This window comes from Colias eurytheme, chromosome 6 (assembly GCF_061535395.1).
Source record: "Colias eurytheme isolate Ceu_HAF_F1 chromosome 6, ilColEury1 Martin Lab GWU primary, whole genome shotgun sequence".
Lineage (NCBI taxonomy): Eukaryota > Metazoa > Arthropoda > Insecta > Lepidoptera > Pieridae > Colias > Colias eurytheme.
In genome coordinates, this window is record NC_142985.1 from 9,429,867 (window position 1) to 9,451,920 (window position 22,054).

The window sequence follows — 22,054 nt, forward strand, 5'->3', positions numbered from 1 at the left end:
GCGCACCTTCGCGAATTATCGACTAAGGTTGTTAACTTATTGGCCTGTGACTGCCCTGCGTCATCTATTCAGCATACGTCTTTAATTATACATCAAGAGAACTACGCCTCATTTTTTCTAGTAAGATCTCAGCTGTCACCCGTTTCATTGCGATGTTTAGCAATAAGAATTGTTGGATCACGATGAAAGGACAAATATAATGCTTAAGTACATAGCAGGAAAACTTTAGCATCAAATTACCGTTACATGGTAAAACGATACTTAAAAATTGATTTCATTAAGTGTTATGTTTACTAGCTAGTAGACGTAGGTCAATTAGGTATAATCTCTTGACCCAAATCTTATTATTGTTTTGAATATAGGGCGAGACAAAATTAACTTCGAGTCGCACAACCGTCTATTTTCTTTCACCATCTGTCATTTCAAGCCTTGCTATTTGTGCTTATGTAGAAGCCGCTCATTATTTAATATAAATAACCAGTACAGACACAAATACGTGATTTTGTCCTCTCGCTGTAAGAGTAAAATTTACGGAAGTCATAAACCCAAATGTTGAATAGTTGTAAAGATCTCACAGTCGATTGAAGAAAAAGCGATAATCTTAGTTTTCCAAATTCTTATGTTTTTACTTAATAGCTTTTAATTTTGTAAACTTACCTAAAAGTTTTATAAGGAGAGTTAGAGACGACCCAAATATGTAATTACATCAGGCAGTTTACAAGCTTATAATGCACGAGATGATGGTGTAGCGATTTAGTTTATTTGATTCCTTTTTCAGGTACATCTTACTTTAACATAATGCAGGATTCTTCAGGAGAATTATCATTTAGATATAACATGCTCAATCTAAGAGATAACAATCACTGTGTACTGGGCGAAACATTTTCAGTACCTAATAAAGCTTAAAAACCGGCCAATTGCGAGTCTTTTATAAGTTGTAACTTTAAATTTACACTTTTCACAATTTTTCGTTTAACTGACGTTATAAGACGTTGCTTCGTACCAAATTACAAGATTCTGTGTTTAAGAGAAAATATGCTGCATCTTCTGATTGTATTGGCGTATATAATTATCTATGCTTTTTTCACAGCTTCAAGTGCAGTAGAATATTCAATATAAATTTCAGCTTGATACCTTTCAACGCATTCCTGAGATAATAGGAATAGACTGACAGACAGACAGAAGGACAACAAAGTGATCCTATAAGAGTTCCGTTTTTTCCTTTCAAGGTTCGGAACCCTAAAAATGAGAATAACACCAATGTTTATTGACGTTATCAAAACACAAACAACGCTAGCCAATTTGGAGCAAGATATTACAAAGTAGAACCTTGAAACTGCATTTAAGATGACATTGGAATAATAACGAGAGTCAAATGAATAACAAATATGTCGACTCACAGATCAGTAGCCATAGAACAGGCTGTGGACTGAGGGGATTTCCATTTATTTGTAAACTTATTAGACTAATACAAATTAAAAATGTAAATACCCCTAAAAAAACAAAGATAGAAATAACATTATTAGTTTTAAATAAATAAATAAATAAAAAACACTTTATTGACAATTATTAACGGGTTAATTTATTTATTTCTTTATTTCAGGCAACAAATGTAGTACCTAGTACCTACATAATTAATACGGGACTTTACATGATCCTAGTTGCAGTAGCAGTCTACAAAACATCCTGCTTCTATTTTATGAATGAAAATTAAGAATTGACCGTTTGATCTATAGTTAATGCCACTGTTGGACTTGACGGATTGACTAATAACCTCCCCTTTTTGTGGGGATGAGAAATGTTCAAGATAGAGCTTCTACGTTGACTTATTCGTCAACTTAAAAGGAATTGTTAAGTATTATATTGTGTTACACACACAACTACTCAATCAAGTCGTTGAATCTCATCTCAAATATAGTAAAATAATTTGGAAAATCCAAAAGTGCACGCCTCATAATTTTTTTTAATAAATATTTATTAATTATTATTTTTGTTTATTTAATAACAATTAAACCACATCGAATCAGACCCTGAAAAATGAAAGGGTTCTATTCCTGAGCATACTCAAGCGTAAGAGAAAAAAAAAGACTCGATTAGTAAAGTATTTCGGTCGCTATCGTGTTAACAAGAAAAAGGATCCGCACATACAGACACACGGACGTCCAAGACAGAACTTTTTTAAACTGTTTTTTAACTAGTTTAAATAACAAAAATGACATCAAAAATATCATGAACGTTAAAAATAGTGTTTTTTCTTAATATGTGTGTGTATGTATTATCTTACAAGTGCAATGTATGATACATAAAGACATTTTAAGTTTGAAAAATCAGATGTTTTGCGCGAAGTGACAGTAGTACCCACCTCAACGCTTCGCTTATGAGGCGTGCAATAATTGTTGCTCACTGATATGAAATGTCCCTTAAATTACGCAATGCTTGAAAGCAAAACATTTTGTATCATAAATGCGATCAAACAGAACACAATAAAATTCCCAAACTTTACAACTTTTCTACGAACATTTGTATATTTTCCTGTCTGTTTTACTGGGATCGGCGACTTTTATTATTTCAAACGTTCCTCGCCTTTATATTTTCTAATGTTTTGTTTCCAAAAAATTCACGTTGTCAATAATACGAGTAAGCAAAACGCAATAAATAATACATCGTTTATCGTTATGCAAAAAATACAACGTTGACTTTAATTGCCCCTATACCATCTAAACACTACAAGCAGCGATGTTGCAATATCCCTTTGAAAAGGCTGAATGCATTTTGTTGAAATCTGTTACATATTTACTTTAGTCCGCAGGTAGAAATACTAGACATCTAGGTACGCTAGGCTCTCATTCCGATTTCCGCACCACTGCTCCGCCGGCGCGTCGGCGCGGCGCCTCTATTAATTCTTAAATAACACTTTTTAATTATGCATGTACCATTGCATAAAACTTTGTTTACTTCCTTTATTGGCACAATATGTTCCATAGTTTTTAGTTCACCTTCAAACGGCAACTTAAAATGGGCTATTTTATTTGCACTGTAATGTCGAACATTATTATTCCGATATCCGAAAAATATTCAAAGTAGTCCCAAGTCTCAACTATCAATACATTAACAATGAATGTATTGCTCCGATTAGGTCACAGTTCCTAGATAGTGGTGTAGGCGACTACGTTATCGATCGAAATTTTCATAATTTATTAATTTCCAAGAAATTTGGGAATCTCTTTGAGCAAACAGCGTCGACAATTCTAGTGGAAGATTTTGCCTCTATATTTGAATATTTTTAAAAAGAAATTGAAAACAACAACCTATATCGAGCTTATGAAGCATACCGACATAAAATAATAAGTTGATTGTAATTTCAACGGCAAATTTTAATCATCCTACAGTATTATTGCATTTCTGTAATTGCAAATTAATTAGCATGTTGCTATTTAATGATATCATGATGTGTCATTACATTCTGTGTACTCTATCTTGTTCCCTGCGATGCTCAACAAAGTGGACATTATTTAGATAGCAAAATTAATTAATAACGTAATGTTCACAATGTGCATGTGTACAATCTCGCATGTGTGAGAGTACTGGAGTGTACTGTGGTCTGTGTGGCGTGTAGTGTGTAGTGCGGTGTGTATGCGACGGCTTATCGGCCTGCGAATGGCGCGGCCGCCTGCGCCGCACCGGGGCCGCATCGAGTGCGGTAGGTCGCGGTCTCTCGCTCTATCTATAACCTCGCGAATTTTTCCGAACGCAACTTTCAAATATTGTTCGACGACGGCATATGAGTTGCGCGCGCGGCTAATGTCAGTTGGAGGTTAAAAAATAATATTTATGTTTGTATCTGAAACAGCGCGCCGCGGCCGGTGAATTAGCAATGATTTTTTTATATGATACCATATCTTGTTTTTTCGCAATACCGATACCAGCGGGGTATAAACAAATTCGACGTAAAATACGAATGACGCTACTCATCATAATATTCATAATGAGTAATGACGTTATTTTAATGAACGTACATTTTGAACTATACTAATAAATAATAATAATAAACTATTATTAGAAAATAATAAAATATAAATTCGTTAAATAAGTTGCCATGTTTATTTATCATCTATTTCTAGGCATTGTCAAACTCAGATTATAAAACAAATTATAATCGCTATCATTGAGCTATTAATTTTCTAATGTTTATAAAGTTGACAGAGTTATCATGTGTTATTGTTAATTTTAAATATGTATTGATAAATTGAACTACATAATAGTAAATATCACTAAAGGTTAAGTATGCAATACGGCATGCGCCGAGTATTATGTCGCTTTATCTAAGTTAAAGCAAATTATTATTGATTTTAGTAATCAATAACATTTTCAGAGCAGTGGTGGCTCAGTGGTGAGATCTCGGACTTCGAATCGATAAGTCCGGGGTTCGAGACCGGACGAGCGCGCAGGAAATAAATTGATTTTTCAATTTATCTGCGCATGTTGTAACATCACCACTGCTCGAACGGTGAAGGAAAACATCGTGAGGAAACCGACATGTCGAAGAATCAAAAGTTCGACGACATGTGTCATCCGCCAACCCGCACTTGGCCAGCGTTGTGGATTATGGCCTGTACCCTCATAGGAGGCCCGTGTCCCAGCAGTGGGAACATATATGGGCTGATGATGATGATGATGATGATGATGATGAACATTTTCATTTTAATTAATATAGGCATTACTGATTACTAATCCAGCTTCGTAACTTTATTACATCAATAATTCAATATTTCTTTATTTCATAGTTGTAGTTGGTGAATGATGATTTGTTATTGTTCCTTAATATAAAACAATTTAAAATGTATTTTGTCGATCTTCTAAATATTCAAGTGAAAACTACAATTTTCACATCACTAACCTCACATTTGTAAACTTCTTGTGTTGTGTTTTGTGTTCTTCCTTTCGAGGTAGGTCTATCTTCAGCTCCCAATATTAAAAAAATCGATATATATTCTAATCCTCCACAACTTTATAGATCTTTTCTCTTCTTAAATTGTGTAATTGATAAAAAAATGTGATGGCAAATAAACGAGCAAAGCTCCATACATATCTTGAGCTTACAAACTTTTTTGTTTATAAGTTTTCCCATTTGTTACATATGCAATAATTATGACATCTAAACACAGCCAAAACATCACACATAGCCACACACAGAAGCTCATCCCCTATCTATACTATATAGATATACTATATAATAATATTATAAAGAGGAAAGGTTTGTAATTATGTAAGTATGTATGTATGTATGTATGGTTTTCACGCATAAACTACTGGACCGATTTCAAAAATTCTTTCACCATTAGAAAGCTGCATCTTCACTGAGCAACATAGGCTATATTGCATTTTCAAAAAAAATTAAAGAACCTAACCAAAAATGCAATAATGTAACCCAAAGTGTAAAAAATTCCTTAATAAAAGTTCCGTCATCGCGTGCGCTGCGGAATTTATTGAAGATAGAACAAAAAAATGTTCTACGGTATTATAGAATGGATCAGTATCTACAAGAAAGTTCGCGATACCATGTGTCCATCTTCAGTAGTTATGTTACTACAACAACTTTTTTACGTTTTCAAAGTAAATAGAAGTGCCGACAGTAATCAAACCATGTTATCCATACACATATATTAGTCAGTTCAATAAAGAAACGAATCTTCAATGGCGGCCAAAGCTGACTTTGACAGATGGTAGGATCATCAAAAAAGAAAATAAAAATAACGTAAATTGATAATTATTTTATTAATTATTTCAAATTGTTTATTGACAAACTTTTTTGTTATTGTATTTGTGTATTTATATGAATTATCATATTTACGTATACAGAATGTAATAAAATCCCCATAATACTTGTAATAAGCCCATAAAACTGAACAACTTTTCCCAAAGAACATATTTTGTCAAATACCAATAAAACATTATTTACTTTCGCAAATGCATAATTGTCATTGTAAATTTATGATAAAAACTATTATAGGGAAAATCAAATACATTTTAGTGATTTTATTTTTCCATTTTTTTTTGCATACCGTACGGCCGTGTGTGAGCGAGAGGGAATGATAAGCGCCGCCATTGAAGATTCGTTTCTTTAAAGAACTAACTAATATTAATCCTTATCCCATTAAATGATGTTTTATTATAGACTGTTTCAATACCAGAAAAATACTTTTTAAATTAAAAAAATTGAATATTCCATTCAAAAGATATAACGAATTTTTAAAAGTGTCAATTTACAGAAAATAGTAGGCATACTGTTTAATACAATGAGCAGGGTGATTTTCATGTGATTAAAAATTAAACCTGATGGTCCGACCTATAGTAGACTTTTCACTGTCACGATATCCCTATCTATGTGGGTGAAACCGCAGGGTATTGCTAGTTTATTATATGAGTGAATATTGGCCTTCATTCAAACCAGGATTTGGTTACATTCAGGTGTGACTCATTGTAATAATATTCGAAAAGCAAAGTAGTGAAAGTGTAGATACCTTAAAACGAGTTGAACGAGAGAAAAATAAGCAACTGAAATATTTATTGCTTATATTTTAACTCCTTTTAAAATATTTATGTAATAGTTTCACGGTATTTCAAGTTTCGTACCGGATCTTGGAACAAACTTAAAAGGAGTATACCTAACAATAAAAAATATATAAGAATGAACATTGAAACATATGGATTGTGCACGTTAAAACTGATCAAAAATTATATATACCTCTAAATTATCGACATCGTGATTCTATAATACCGATTAGCACAAATACATAACTTATATATGTACAGATTTTTTAATATCCACCGATATTTCTTGTTTATTACTATATTTATAAACATAATATGACTTCTCTTTCTACCATAGTCCATAAGTGTAGATCAATAAAAATGTTTTTCAATTCGCTATTTCTTTACGTACTAACCAAACCTTAGACATTTTTTATCCACAAGACCGAATAGACGATTTAACTGCGTTGCATAATACATTAATGATATGTAAGCACATTCTACAGTATCCATCAAAGGCATCAGTATCCATTATAAACAAGCACAAAACTATCCAACTTCCTAGCAAACAAACAAATTTTAAATTAGCGCCAAAGCCTCGCTACATAATATGTTTCAAGTTTCAACGGAAAAGCTGTAACTTTGCCAAGTGCAGTCATTAATCTTTGGAACTCTCATACCATTTCCGAATACTTGTCATATTTTTACCTAACGTTTCATACGAGACGTATAATTTATTAAACAAATATAACATATAACAAACATTAATACCGGGTATCCGGACAAAATGATAAGATAAAATTTCTCGGCGCCATTGATTTTATCACTGATATTTATTAGCCAAGTGTTATCGTTTCTTGGAAGTCAAAAACCAGCGTGTTTTCATCGTATTTATCATTTTTAACCGACTTTCAAAAAAACAAGAGCGCTCAACGTGTAACGTTCTTTACACACTAACAACTATAACATTTCGAAAATATCATACACGTGGTAAGGGTGTAGCGGACAGCGGTCATAGTCTCAAGTTAGCTAACATAAAATACACACCCATTATCATTTTTCAAGCGTGTTTAAAACAAAATATAGAGCTTGGCTTACAGCGGAAATTTAATTCATGCGAATCTAAATAGAGGGTCGTAGATGGGGTAGTCTGGGCTGAGGTCGTCGACCCCGGCGACAGCTGGTGGCCGTGCACGCTATGTGCCAGAGTATTAGGGTAGGCTAGTTGGCAGAACTCATCTTTTCTTCTTTAAATAATAATACGCAATAACCCTTATTACTGTATCTTCGAGGACAGATTATGTTTTGTTTACTTTTACGTACAAGTTTTACCGTTCAATCTAATACAAGGTAATTTTATTGTAATTTATTTATTTCGATAACGTATTAGGAATTTAGGACCGTACCTAGGAGTGCTGTCTCCTTCAAATCGATGTGAGATCGTAGTATTGCGAATTGCGATACGTTAATCGTATAATTGACCATTACCATTACCACGTATTTTCCCTTGAATGGTCACAATCAATACTGTTCACTTATTTATAAGGGTTCGTGTAGCGAATGTTTCCGTGTTTTTAGTTGAGAGCGAAGCACGCGGAGCCAACGGCCTTGTTGAATGTTGAGTTTTCACGAGCATTTATGTATAAAACAAATGCTGTCATCTCTTGAAATAAGTGCGAGTTTTATAAATATTTTGATTTGCCCACACGCCACTTAATTTCTCATCGAGGATATTGATTGCTTTGTAATAAATTATTATTTGTGCTCCCAAACACTTTTATGGATTTCTGATTTTATCGTTCAATCAATGGGTTGAAAATTGAACCACAGGTTGAACTGAACGAACACTGCTCGAGTCGGAAACGTTTACAAGCTGTTTGTATTTAGCCACTGTGTACACAGTTTTTCCAAAAACATAACATGGAAAATGATAGGACAGTTAGAACGCATTAACTCGCGGGAAACCCATTGTGTAAAAATTGTTGTGAAATACCTAGTTATCTGGCGACGTTTACCGACAGGTTCAAAGTCCGATGATATTGTAATAATTTTATGAATGGCGTGAAAGTGGGTCGCTGTCTGTCCGGTGTTTGTCTTAGAAAAGATGAGGCGTTTTTGTTTCAGTTTTGTTTAAATAATTTGTATTGTGCTGTTTATTATCTCCAATCCAAGATGAAAATAACCAAAAAAAAATTAACAGTTTTTTATTCAATTGGAAATTAAACACTAAACAGTCATGGTACAGGGTACTGCAGAATACTTAAAAAATCCAATGATAGATCGATACGATCAAACGCGTCACATCAAAAATCAAAATCTGTATCTTTATCTATAGGTATATTACTTAAATATTGCAACGTCCTAATATAACAGCCGATATTTATTTCCCACATAGATACAATCGCGTAATTTTTAGTGCATGAATTATAAAAACCTTCCTCACGTTTTACATTAGCTATAAAACGCCGGCTGAAACGTCAGTGCGTGTTTACATCGTGAAGTTCGATATCGGCGCACACATTACACGGTCGAATGAATTTCGGCTCCGTTCGTAAGATAATGCGAGGCGCCTCCTTAACGAGGCCTCAGCTCCGGCGCGCAGAACCACAAACAAACAACACGCAGAAATTCGACTTGACTCGTTATCTTGGATTAAAAGAAACGCGATACCGGGAACGCTGCATGATGTGCAATGTGCACGCCACTCTTCTTGGGATACAGGCTAAAATAGCATTACTGTGAGGCACATTGCTTAGACGAGTGGTGCACCCGAATGTCCAGGATGGACATACGACAACATCCGTCGGACATCAGTTACAAAAAATATACACACCACAACGGATCTACTTCATCGCTATACAAGAACATAAAACATCGTGATAATTGTCAAAAACATGAAGTTGAAAGACTCAATTGACCTAAAACGACCGTGACCTCCGTGAAGTGATAATAATTATTATTGTCCACAACGTAGGAGAATCATTATAGTAATTTTTGTGTAGGGCCATACCGTCATACGAGGCGATAGAGTTCGATAGCACGATAGCACGTTAACAAACACGGGGAAAATAAATAAAAATAAAATCACGACCCACGAGTGGCCCCACGGTGGGAGGGATCAACGTCCGCGGAAGTTTTTGCAAATATCCGGCGTGCTAACGGACGGCCGGCGGTTGCTTACATTACACAAAATACAAACACTTATCGACGCTACGTAACTCCAACTCCGCCCTTGATAGCTTTGATAAAATTGATAGTAGAATACTCTTTTATGAATTATTTATACTTCAATAACTGATAACGCTATAAGTGTCCATTGGTACAATCGTTTTATTTCGAAACATAAACACGGCATAATTTACGTAATATTATGTTCATGAATCTTTACAACTTACAATGTAGTCGTAATGCACTTACCATAATGTACTTAACATTTTATAACAAAAACAACAATTGCAAAATCGTTTTAATGTCGATATTGTACTATTTCTCCTTCACAGTTGCTCTTAAAGTTTAACATAACATACCTAGTTAACAGAAAAGCGAAAGGAGGAAAAGTCTTCAAAATTAGTCACCATAAAAGCATACGAATTATAGTGTACTAAGTAGGGATATTTTATATTTAATAACATTCCCTGTAACCGCACCGCTTAATATTTTAGCAGTTAGTTTCTATTATTCATTTGCGGGCAATATCACGAATTCACGATTCACGAACCCTACTGAAACAGCAAAACGACTCGTGCGTCGTGCTGTGTGACGGCTAATATACGAGTATATTTTGTCGAACATTATAAACTTATATGCCACTGCAGATGCGCAGATGTGTCTCTTAAATTAAATTATAGTCGCACTTCTAACCCACAAGGAGTGCTGCATTTCATGGTTAATATTTGTATAAACCACGTTACGAAATACCGGTTCGAGAAAAGATTAATTAATTTGGTTGTGCAATTAACGACGCGTATCCATTAGCAACTCGTAAAATAAATTTTATAAAGGAGGCCGGGTAAAGAATGTATTAAATGCTGCAGTTGGCTTTTCGTCAATTTTCAAAAATTTCTTACGTGCTTCACATAATTTTTATAATACTTAGGCTTAAGAAATATTTAATTAAGCTCGCTTAAGCAAAAAATTCTACGTTATAAATAAATGTGCATAGAATAAGTATTTCAAACATCTGTTTTATATGTATAGGTATAATATATAGGTAAGTACTTTTGATTTAATTCAAGCAATTAAATCTAAACATAATTATTAATTATAAATATGTGTTTTCTCTTGAAACTGTGATAATAAACCCGTATTTAATATGTTTACGAAATAGTTTCATTTAATACATAATAAAAAACTTAGACGCTTCTAACAACAAACGTATATAAACAATTTTATAGATATTTTACTTTATACAGCGGCCGGCTAAATCGGCAGCTAATTTAGAGGTCATTCATTCAAGATAATAACTTCAAACATAAAAAAAACCGGCCAAGTGCATGTCGGGCCACGCATAAAGTAGGGTTCCGTAGTCATGTTTTGTCACTGCGCTGTTTTGTATTTTTTGCGTCATCATCATCAATGGCTAGGGTCGGCTAGGTACCTAATCTAGGGGTCAAAACCTCTAGAATGCTGGTCTGGTTTTAAAACAGTGACTGCCATCTAACCCTTTTAGGATCTAAAACATAAGGATAATCCTTCAGTTTTAAATGTTCCATTTTAGCTTGAAACAATATTTCAAGATAGAGATGAAGTGGTGTTTAGTTCTGAAAAGAACTTTTTGTTTTGTTTGATAGCGTAAATTTACTTTTAGAAATTGACAATGAAACAAAGATCTGTGGTTGCTCGACTGCGTTACCGTCTGCACAACCACACATTGACCAATACACTCAACAATAACGTAAGCCCGAAGGCATCTTTACATAACAATGTAATGGGAGATTTAGCCAGTTATTTAACTGTTACCGCCTTCACCGCGTGGAGGTACTCCCAGCTTATGAGTTATGCTACTGTTTATAGGTTAACATTACCCAAAATGAATGCCTACCTGCGAGTTCCGACGCTAACTAGGTATAGTATTCAAGAAACAATATTTAAAAAGAATCGAAAAGAACGAGAAAATACGCTACCACGATCGAATAAAGCAGGCAGCACCATTGCTCTGAAAACACTAGTATAAGCCGAGCTCTGATGTGTATTGATCCCCATACATCACGTGGATCAGCTTATACCGAGGTCTGAGCAATGCTGATTAGATCCTGCTTTATGCGATCGTGGTAGCACCCTAGTCCCTACCCCTCTTCTACTCTCAAGCCTCGTGCAGCTCCCCCCCGCACCGCACCGCACCGCGCATCTCAACCGTAGGCCGCGGCCGCGCGCACCCTTTTGATTCTGTCTGTCTTGAGTTTCTTTCTACGTAAAATACTTTATAGTTTGCACTTCTTTGGAATAAAAAGTAAAATGAAATTGAAATAAAAATAAGTCGGGTTTTCCTTCCTGACGCTATAACTCCAGAACGCACCAACCGATTTCCATGGTTTTGCATTCGTTGGAAAGGTCTCGGGCTCCGTGAGGTTTATAGCAAAGAAAAGGTGTATCTGGTGGCGAAACGGAGTTCGCCCGGTTTGCTAGTTATTTATAATTTCAAAAGTATTCACCATAAGATACCCAAAACAATTTTAATTACGAGTTTCCGCGCCACTTTTCACTTTTCATTTTTTGAATTTTTAAAATTGAGATCCATATACAAAGTATCCTTGAACCAAGTTTCATGCAAATCGATCCATAAACATAGTCTAAGATATTGTGCTGTGACAGACTAAACGGATTGAACGATCTTAAAAAGGTTCCTTACCGTCTGAACTTGTCAGACTACGGAACCCTAACAAATTCATTCATGAATCTTTGCGGAGATATCCATCTTTCAATTCAATTCTTTATTTATAGAAATAATTATAAATTATTTAATAATGATGCTTATAAATATTTATCCATACTAATATTATAAATGCTAAAGTAACTCTGTCTGTCTGTCTGTTACTCAATCCCGCCTAAACTACTGAACCAATTTTCATGAAATTTGGTATGTAGATATTTTGATACCCGAGAAAGGACATAGGCTACTTTTTATCCCGGGAAAATGACACAATCCCGGAAATCCCACGGGAACAGGAACTAGGGGGGTTTTTCTTTGACTGCGCGGGTGAAGCCGCGGGCGGAAACCTAGTTATAATATAAATGTATTTAATAATAGCTGGTATGGAAATTCCATTTGTACATTATCCAGCACCCCACGCGTTACCTTTAATTTGTGTCACACGTGCGTTATCTTTTGGGGTTTATCCTAATTTGATTGTCCTTTCAGTTCTCAGTTAAATAATTTATATCTGTTAGCTACGCCAAAAGTCAAAACATACGACGAAGTTATTGAATTATGTATATTAAGCTATTGCATATAGCTTCTATCGCGGGCCTTGAGCGCGGGGACCGAATCCAGAAATTTCGTAACGAGAACACCTCACGCTCCCCACTCCGACGGGCACGGAGGTGTTGCTTGAAGGCATAGCATGCAATAGCTTTACCGCGGCAGTCCCCGAGTGCCACACGTCTTTTTATATGAAATGATAAATTATATTCATGCAGACATTTACAGTTTGCGAAAGAATCATTGCACCCAAAAAATCTGAGCGATTAATTACAGTGAAAGTAGTTGAACATACTTTTGGGGATTTTTGTAATTCTCATCAATATTTTACACAAATATTCGAGTACCTATGTACTTCGTGATAAAATTCATGAGCTCTTTTAGTGATAATATACATATTTAGATTTGAGATTATATTGAATTACACTAGAAAACTTTTTTTAATTACTAAATTATAAGAATTAATTAAAGGCATATTAGAACTAATTATAATACATATTTAGAAGCGCAACACTCACTCCCAGGTGCAACCATTTCGATGGCGCATGCGCAGTCGCAGGCTAGCAGCAGCACGCATGCCGCCGCCGGCCACGCAACCCAGTCGCCCGCGCGCCGCATTACGCCGCGCGAACGCTCGCCTCTGCCCGCATGTCCCGAGCTGCAAACAAACAAAGTAACAAACATATAGGTACACATTTCTGAGACAAGTTTTAATAAATATTTCATTTATTTATTTATATTTTAGGAGAATCTACATCTGAGTAAGTTACCTCTAATGCCCATTATGTATAATTTATGCAAGAGAATCTTGTGATCTATGCGGTCAAAACATTTACTGTAATCCGTGTAGATTACATCGACCTGATGGGCTGTCTCCATAGCATCAGTAATGTAATCATTCAGAAGCAGCAGGTTAGTCACGGTTGATCGACCTTTCAGAAATCCATGCTGACAACTCATGAATGTGTTTTTAAATACTGCCAAAACCTGGTCGTATACTATTCTTTCGAAGACTTTGGCTATGATACACAATTTAGATATAGGTCTATAATTGACAACTTCTAACTTAGAACCTTTTTTGTGGAAAGGTGTAACAAATGCTCTCTTCCACATTGAGGGGAATTCCATAACAGTAAGTGATTTCTTAAATAAATAGGCTAGTGGAATGGCTATTGAGTCGGCACATTTTATAAGAAGCAGTGGACTGATTTCATCAGGACCTGCAGATTTTGAAGGATCTAGTTGGGATAATGCCTTTTTTATCGTTTTCAAGTCAATGTTTATCGAACAAAGGTCAAAATTTGATTCAAAATTACTTAATTCCAGTTCAGATACATAATTTGATAAGTTTGTGTCAATTTTGTCTAGGAATGTAGTATAAAAATATTCTGAGAATGCATTACAAATATTGTTTCCGGATGTGAGTAAATTGTTATTATATTTAATATTGCTAGGTAAGCCTTTAGATTTCGATCTACATTTGAAAAAGGACCAGAAGTATTTAGGATTCTGTTCAATGGAATTTTCAACAGAATTTATATATTTTTGGTAACAATCATTTTCTACATTCTTAACTCTATCCCTTAACAGTTTGTATGATTCTAAGCTACTTTAGGTTTTTGTAAATCTTGTATTTGCGAAAATGTTTAAATTTTTCTTTAATAGTCTTTTTAAAGCTGGTGAATACCAAATAGGAAATTTATTGTCGACCACGGTTTTGCTTGGGATGTGTGTATTAGATTATTAACAATCGAATAAAAATAATATTTTTCGAACAAGTATTAGGACTACTAAAACTACTAAACTCATGTTCCACTTTTGTTAAAAAGTAATGTCATGACATTAATTTTTTAGATTTGTCTAGACATGTATCGATAATAATTAACGTCATTATAGATTAAACAATTGATTTCACGATACAGACAGAACAATGAATACGCACACATAGAACAAGATTACACCAGACATGATGCCAAATTGGCTCATTTTCATATTGATAAGCACATCTTTACAAATCTCTGGACCTATTACAATAAAATCAAATGTAAACAGTTGGTAAGCGAGGAATATTGGTTGTTATCTATACTAATATTATAAAGCTGAAGAGTTTGTTTGTTTTTTTGTTTGAACGCGCTAATCTCGGGAACTACAGGTCCGATTTGAAAAATTATTTCGGTGTTAGATAGCTTATTTATCGAGGAAGGTTATAGGCTATATATCATCACGCTACGACCAACAGGAGTGGAGCCACGGGGGTGAAACCGCGCGGAGCAGCTAGTGTTGTTATATATGTTTTAATTCATCGAGATTGCGTGGAACATTTAATAAAGAGAATTATAATTAATATAAACATAGTATTGCATCAACGATATTGTTGGGTACTTAGTGATAAATTCCGCAAATTATAATAGAGATAGCCTTATTGCAATCCACAGTACAATGTTGGTACAATGAACCCGACAAACGAGTTTTTCGGTTAAAACTTAAAAGGCACATGCATCTCACGTTTCAGTCATTCATAAAATATTTTTCAGACAAGATGAAATATGAGACGTCGCACTCGTCGAATTTACGACGTTACTTGTTATTCTCGCAGCTCATTAGTCATATGGTTGGAAAAAAGGCGATTGAGCGTTTGAGTTACAACTTTTTAACTAGCATGCTATTCACAGTTTCAAACAGTTACTATTAATAACTGTCGGGTAACGCCCGCTGAGATGCCTATCTCTATTTGTTTGGCTTGCTTCCTTGACGTCACTTCATGATGTAAGTTCTGTGTCCCTTCGTCCAGCATACTCACCACAACTCACCATGGAATCCTGATATTTCATGAATGTCAAAAAACTGTTCTGAAATAGTGCTAAATAGTGCCCAAAGGAAAAAAATAGTGCTCTTGTACTTGCGAAGTTATAGCCATAGTTCGATGAGTATGCTGGACGAAGGTTTCGCCCAGCATACTCACCTCCGTCCGGAGAATCTGTATACGCTTCAAACATAATTCATACTTCAAAAAATAGTTCCCAAATAGTGCCAAACGGTGCCCAAAAAGAAAAAACAGTGCTCGAATAACTTCGGAGTTACAGGCTTCGTTCAGTGAGTATGCTGGGCGTAGGTTCTACGCCCAGCATACTCACCTCAGTGCGCGGATATCGAACGAGCTATAGGAACAATTTACGTCTCAAAAAATTGTGCTTGAAATAGTGCCCAATATCAGTCCAATTTTTGCTTGACTTTTGACCTAGAAAACCATTAAATTTGATTGTAAACTTCTACATACATTACATTGAGTACAGTCGAATACAATATTATTAACTTTCTTTCTAACAATTTTTGTCTTGTGTAAATTATTTGTTTTGTTATATTGTCTATGTAAGGGAGTATTTACTTTAGAATCGCAATATTATTAATTACACATTATTTTAGTAATACTTTATAATAATATGATTAAGCCTTCGCGCGTCGCATGGGACCCCGGTAGCTAGGAACAATGATTTTATATATTTGTCTAGATCACGGCGCTTGAAGGATTAAGATATCAAATGAAGTAAATCATGCATGAAAAATAAAGTTGCTGTTATTAATGCTTACATTACAACTGACAAAATTATTCAAAATAATCATTTTCCGGATCAAGGACGGTACCACAACGTTTACGGAATTGACCTGTATTCCTCATGTGATAAAGTTCAATATAGTGTGGCAGTAATGGATGCAAGTACGGTCAATAGGTATGGGGCTTACGACGCGCGGCGCCCGCGACGCTAAACATTTTTTTATATGTATATTATATACAATATTAAAACTACAATTTTTTCTATTTACATTGATTATATTATGAATGTTAACAAAAGCTGTGAACTAGTTAACTAGAATTCTGATTACTTTGGCCCTTTAAATAGTAATAAATAACGTAAGTAATTAAAAATGTTTTTTATTGCTAAACCTTTCATTGATGAAACTATTGGAAAGAGTTTTAAAAATTTGTATAACTATGTCACAGTACTAGTTTTGACTGGTTATAAGTTTTGCCTGCAACATATATACAAAAAGAAACTGTATAATTTCCTTTTTACAATTTTTCAAGATATTAATTTTATTGGCTGCAAATGACTGTTTTTATTCAGACAAACACACAATGCAATGAAGTAATAGACTTCATTTACGCTTAAAGTTTCATTCATTTATTATTATTTATAAAATATATAATAATGCATTTAATCGAAAGTTTTTGACATGTGAGAAAATACCATAATTATTTCCAATAACATGAAGTCTACAATTAGAAAGTTTAATATTTTTGTCCAAAAACATGTGTCGACGACTGTACCCCATTTTACGTTAGTATGTAGAAGTTTACATTAAAATTTAATGGTTTTCTAAGTCAAAAGTCAAGCAAAAATTGGACTGATATTGGGCACTATTTCAAGTACAATTTTTTGAGACGTAAATTATACCTATAGCTCGTTCGATATTCGCGCACTGAGGTGAGTATGCTGGGCGTAGAACCTACGCCCAGCATACTCACTGAACGAAGCCTATAACTCCGAAGTTATTCGAGCACTGTTTTTTCTTTTTGGGCACCGTTTGGCACTATTTGGGAACTATTTTTTGAAGTATGAATTATGTTTGAAGCGTATACAGATTCTCCGGACGGAGGTGAGTATGCTGGGCGAAACCTTCGTCCAGCATACTCATCGAACTATGGCTATAACTTCGCAAGTACAAGAGCACTATTTTTTTCCTTTGGGCACTATTTAGCACTATTTCAGAACAGTTTTTTGACATTCATGAAATATCAGGATTCCATGGTGAGTTGTGGTGAGTATGCTGGACGAAGGGACACTAAGTTCTTCGTAAACGTTTAATTTAAAAACAAACATGTCAAAATACGTCAGCGCGCGGTATTACAAGTACCTTAAATATTTTCCTTTTAATTTTACATTTTTCCATTAACAATTAGCGTACGAGTATTGCGAATCTATAATAATCGTTTTCCATATGCATAATAAGCAATGACGCCCGCGCCGGGCGGGCAATTCACGTGGTCTGTGTGAGTATTGTTTTAACTAACAATTAATGTGCAATCTCTTTACAAGTGTGGAAATTTCATTGATGAACATGAATTCATTCACCGATAGCGGCGGCTCGGAGGAGACACAAAGAGTGGTGGGTAATTAGCGTGGGAGCCTGTGTGATTCCCACGCCAGCCAACCGGTAAAGTGTCATAAAGTAAACAAGTGATTAAGCATTATTACAAAAACTTAAGTACTTTTATCGAAAAAACATAATTGTTCACGAATCGCAAAATAGATTAGCAATTTTTGCGAACTGTTCGTGTTTCTACGTAATAGCAATAGCTGTAATAGAAGCTGGTGAAGGCAATGACTTGGAATAAACCGCTATTATACAAGCGATATTTTCCAACGCTATGTAGGTAACTACCTATTATCAAAATCTTTTTGTTTTCAATGATGATTTTATGATTACGAACGATGACATTGATATCGTTATCGTCTGAATTGTAATTGTAAATTTTACTTCATTCCAAATACATACAAAATTATCAATGTGGCATTCCAATTTCGGCGAGATAATGTATTTACGAAAACAATAACAAATTGTAAAATTCTATACAATTACTTATCCTATTTATCCTAAGAATTATTTTTCAATATAAATGTACCTGGTGGTTGACATAGCTTACAAATGGATTGAAAATTTGTGGTTGTGTGTCGTAGCATCAAGCATGTCATGAGCCTATGCTAATCTATACAGACGTCGAGTAGCGGGAGGGGCATTGGCGCCGGGTTTCATGTATGTGCGCCACTCTTACATGCAATCATTTCCGAATATTACATTATCACATATTCGAAACACTGAAATTTCCCGCCGTGCATGTGTGCGTTCAATTTTACCAAAAATTACCAAATTTCATGCAAATTGGTTCAGTAGTTAAGGCGTGATTGAGTAACAGACAGACAGACAGGGTTACTTTCGCATTTATAATATTATAGTATGGATTACGAACTATTGAATCGTAAACAATGGACTATTGTGAATTATTTGAAATAATAATTTAAAAAATATATTCATGAGTTTTCAATCTATAGTGCTTTAAAGTTAACCCTGGTTGGCAACATCTGTCTATAGGATGTATGGGATCTATACAGTATACATCAGTCAGTATATCAGAAGTCAGATTTAGGTCCGCTATTTTTGCATACGAACATCTCCTTGGAGCCTGCTCTAATAGGTAAACTCAGTTATCACTACATAGTATAAAACAAAGTCGCTTTCTCTGTCCCTATTTCCCTATGTCCCTTTGTACGCTTAAATCTTTGAAACTACGCAACGGATTTTGATGCGGTTTTTTTTAATAGATAGAGTGATTCAAGAGGAAGGTTTATATGTATAATAACATCCATTAAATAGTGGAGAAGTACTGTTATTTTTGAGGTTTCTAATGTGATGTCGTGAAAAATTACATTTTTTCCGCTTACATTGCAAACGCAGGCTGAACCCTACGAGTTTTATCAAAATAATTTACTAAGTATTATACACATTGAAAAGGTCTACAGAAAAGTCCGCGATGGTATATGTCTATCTCTTATGGATAACCCACAATAACTTTTTTTGTCATTTACTTTTTACGACAAATAATGGCTAATTTTCGAAGCGATTTTAACCAATACAGCATTAATCCTTAACCAATTAAATACCTTGAATACATTGTTCATTTAATATAGATCTAACTATATGGCCCTTTACACCGTATGATTTAAGTGAATATTTTCGAAGATCGCGGGACGTAGCGTTTGCGGCGGTACCGGCCGGCCGCCCGGCTATTGTATATTTTATACCCGTGCGAAACCGGAGCGGGCCGCTATGTTTTTATATACAACGTTCACAGTTTTTCTGTAGTGTATTTAGTATCAGCATTGCACCCGTGCGAAGCCGGGGCGGGTCGCTGGTTATAGATATATATTGTGATTACAGGGGGCGACGGATAGGCCAGGGACCGGAGTATCGCGGTCCACTGTATAGAATTGTATATTAATACAAGAAATACGAATATGTAGTGATAGTTATACCTCAGATAGGTACTTGTAGTCTGCACGCGTCACGGCATCAGGCACGCGTCTTTGGCTAAAAAGACGCGAGTTCGAATCCCGCCTAGTGATCCATTGATTTACTTATAAGTTATAACCAAAGAACTATTATAAAACTAAATCGCCAAAAAGTTATTATATGCCAGCTTTACCTTACTATGACATGATGAAACATAATAATAAATAATAATAAATAATAAATAAATACACTTTATTCAGCACCAAGTAAATACACGTAAAAAAAAAAAGAGACAATCCATACTAATATTATAAATGCGAAAGTAACTCTGTCTGTCTGTCTGTTACTCAATCACGCCTTAACTACTGAAACAATTTGCATGAAATTTGGTATAGAGATATTTTGATACCCGAGAAAGGACATAGGCTACTTTTTGCCCCGGGACATAGGATAGATTTTATCCCGGAAATCCCACGGGAACGGAAACTATGCGGGTTTTTCTTTGACAGGGCGGGCGAAGCCGCGGGTGGAAAGCTAGTATGTTATTAAGCTAAAAAGGCGGCCTTATCGCTACTAAGCGATTTCTTACATGTTACATGTATTTTTAAGGTTCGAAATTTTATAGTCAGTATTAAAAAAGGACAATCGCAAATGGACACGTTTAAGTACTTAGGTAAGTACAACTTGCACATTACACATCAATTAATTTATCATGGCTAAGTATCTATAAAGTTCAAAACGTTAAATCACCATGAGCAATTTCTAAGTGTGCAGTTTGCATCATGCTACAAACTGCAATCGCTTGAACACGTGGATACCACGTTGCTAGAGTAGCGTCGCTTCCACGGTGGAGTGAAAGAGAAATACGATTGAGTGGACGTAAAAACTAATAACCGAGTTTGCAGTAGCTGCATCCCGTACCGTCCGTACTCGTAGTAGGATTTCGCGGACATAACGCTCGGCAGGTAGGCAAGGGACAAGGGAGGTGAGTTTCCCGCGCTGCTCTGCATTCCGAGTTGTTTACGCGCCATAGCGTGGCGGACAGAGGTTGACGACCGCGTGCCGCACCACGCCGCCATATTTTCGGTAATAAATAATAGAACAGCGCAACGCAGCACGATCGATCGGCCTGCGGCCAGTGCGGCGGCGCGATACTTCGTGGCCAAAACATTGCACCCCACCCCCTGATGCCTGTCTCGCAAGGAACACGCGGAATTACCTCATTGCAGCTTAACCTACATGTCCCTACTCCCTTCTACCTCCTGGCGTCGTACGATGGAGTATAATAATTATTACTGTCGTAATTATTTGTACGAAAAGTATGCACAAATCGTCACCATAATTTAATGAGTAAACTTTCATGACACGTTATTTACAATTTATCAAATGTAATTTCAGTAGTAAATTATTTGTAACTGATAAGAGAAAAAATCTGACGAACTTTAACCTAAAGCTGCTACCTATCACACGGCATTCATATATTGTACAGTGAAATGATAGTAAATCAAAAGAATTTGGACATGATCCAGGTGACACTACTCGAAATTATTATGAGCTTTACCCATAGGTTTACACTTTACCGAATGTAACTTCGTACTTAGGTAGATTCTGATAAACACGTACATTCCAAATGGAGTGAACGTACAAAGAAACAGTAGGTCTACATTATTTTAAGCGATTAAATTAAACATGTTTCCATTTTTTTTTGTTAAATTTGTAAATTGGACGTAATATAAATACAAATGTACTCATGTAGGTAAGCGAGTCACATCGATCATGGCCACATTAACTGCGAAATGTTTTCGGTACATTGTTTTGATAAGACTTCAAGGTATATACGAACTCTCTTATCGCTAACAAGCAACAGCTGAACATAATTTACAATGTAGATATAGTTATTTATAAACACGTTTCTTATTCTGTTACTAATACAATCAGAAAGGACTTTAATTTTTTAATATGTATATCAAACTCATCCTATTATGTTAGAATATTAAAAAAAAAACAACGACATTTGTTGTATTCATACACTACAAT

The 22,054-nt window shown here is 35.1% G+C and overlaps 1 protein-coding gene across 4 annotated transcripts in view; it reads right to left on the reverse strand.

The window, feature by feature from the left end:
* The window catches only part of LOC149907916 (insulin-like receptor), a 90,373-nt gene that overhangs the window by 63,229 nt on the left and 5,090 nt on the right, over positions 1-22,054 (reverse strand). For all 4 annotated transcript variants that reach the window (XM_090103032.1, XM_090103033.1, XM_090103031.1 and 1 more), the window contains exon 2: positions 13,468-13,607. In XM_090103032.1, coding sequence (XP_089959158.1) covers positions 13,468-13,567 — 100 coding nt within the window. In that variant the 5' untranslated portion in view covers positions 13,568-13,607. The remainder of the gene's footprint in view (positions 1-13,467; positions 13,608-22,054) is intronic.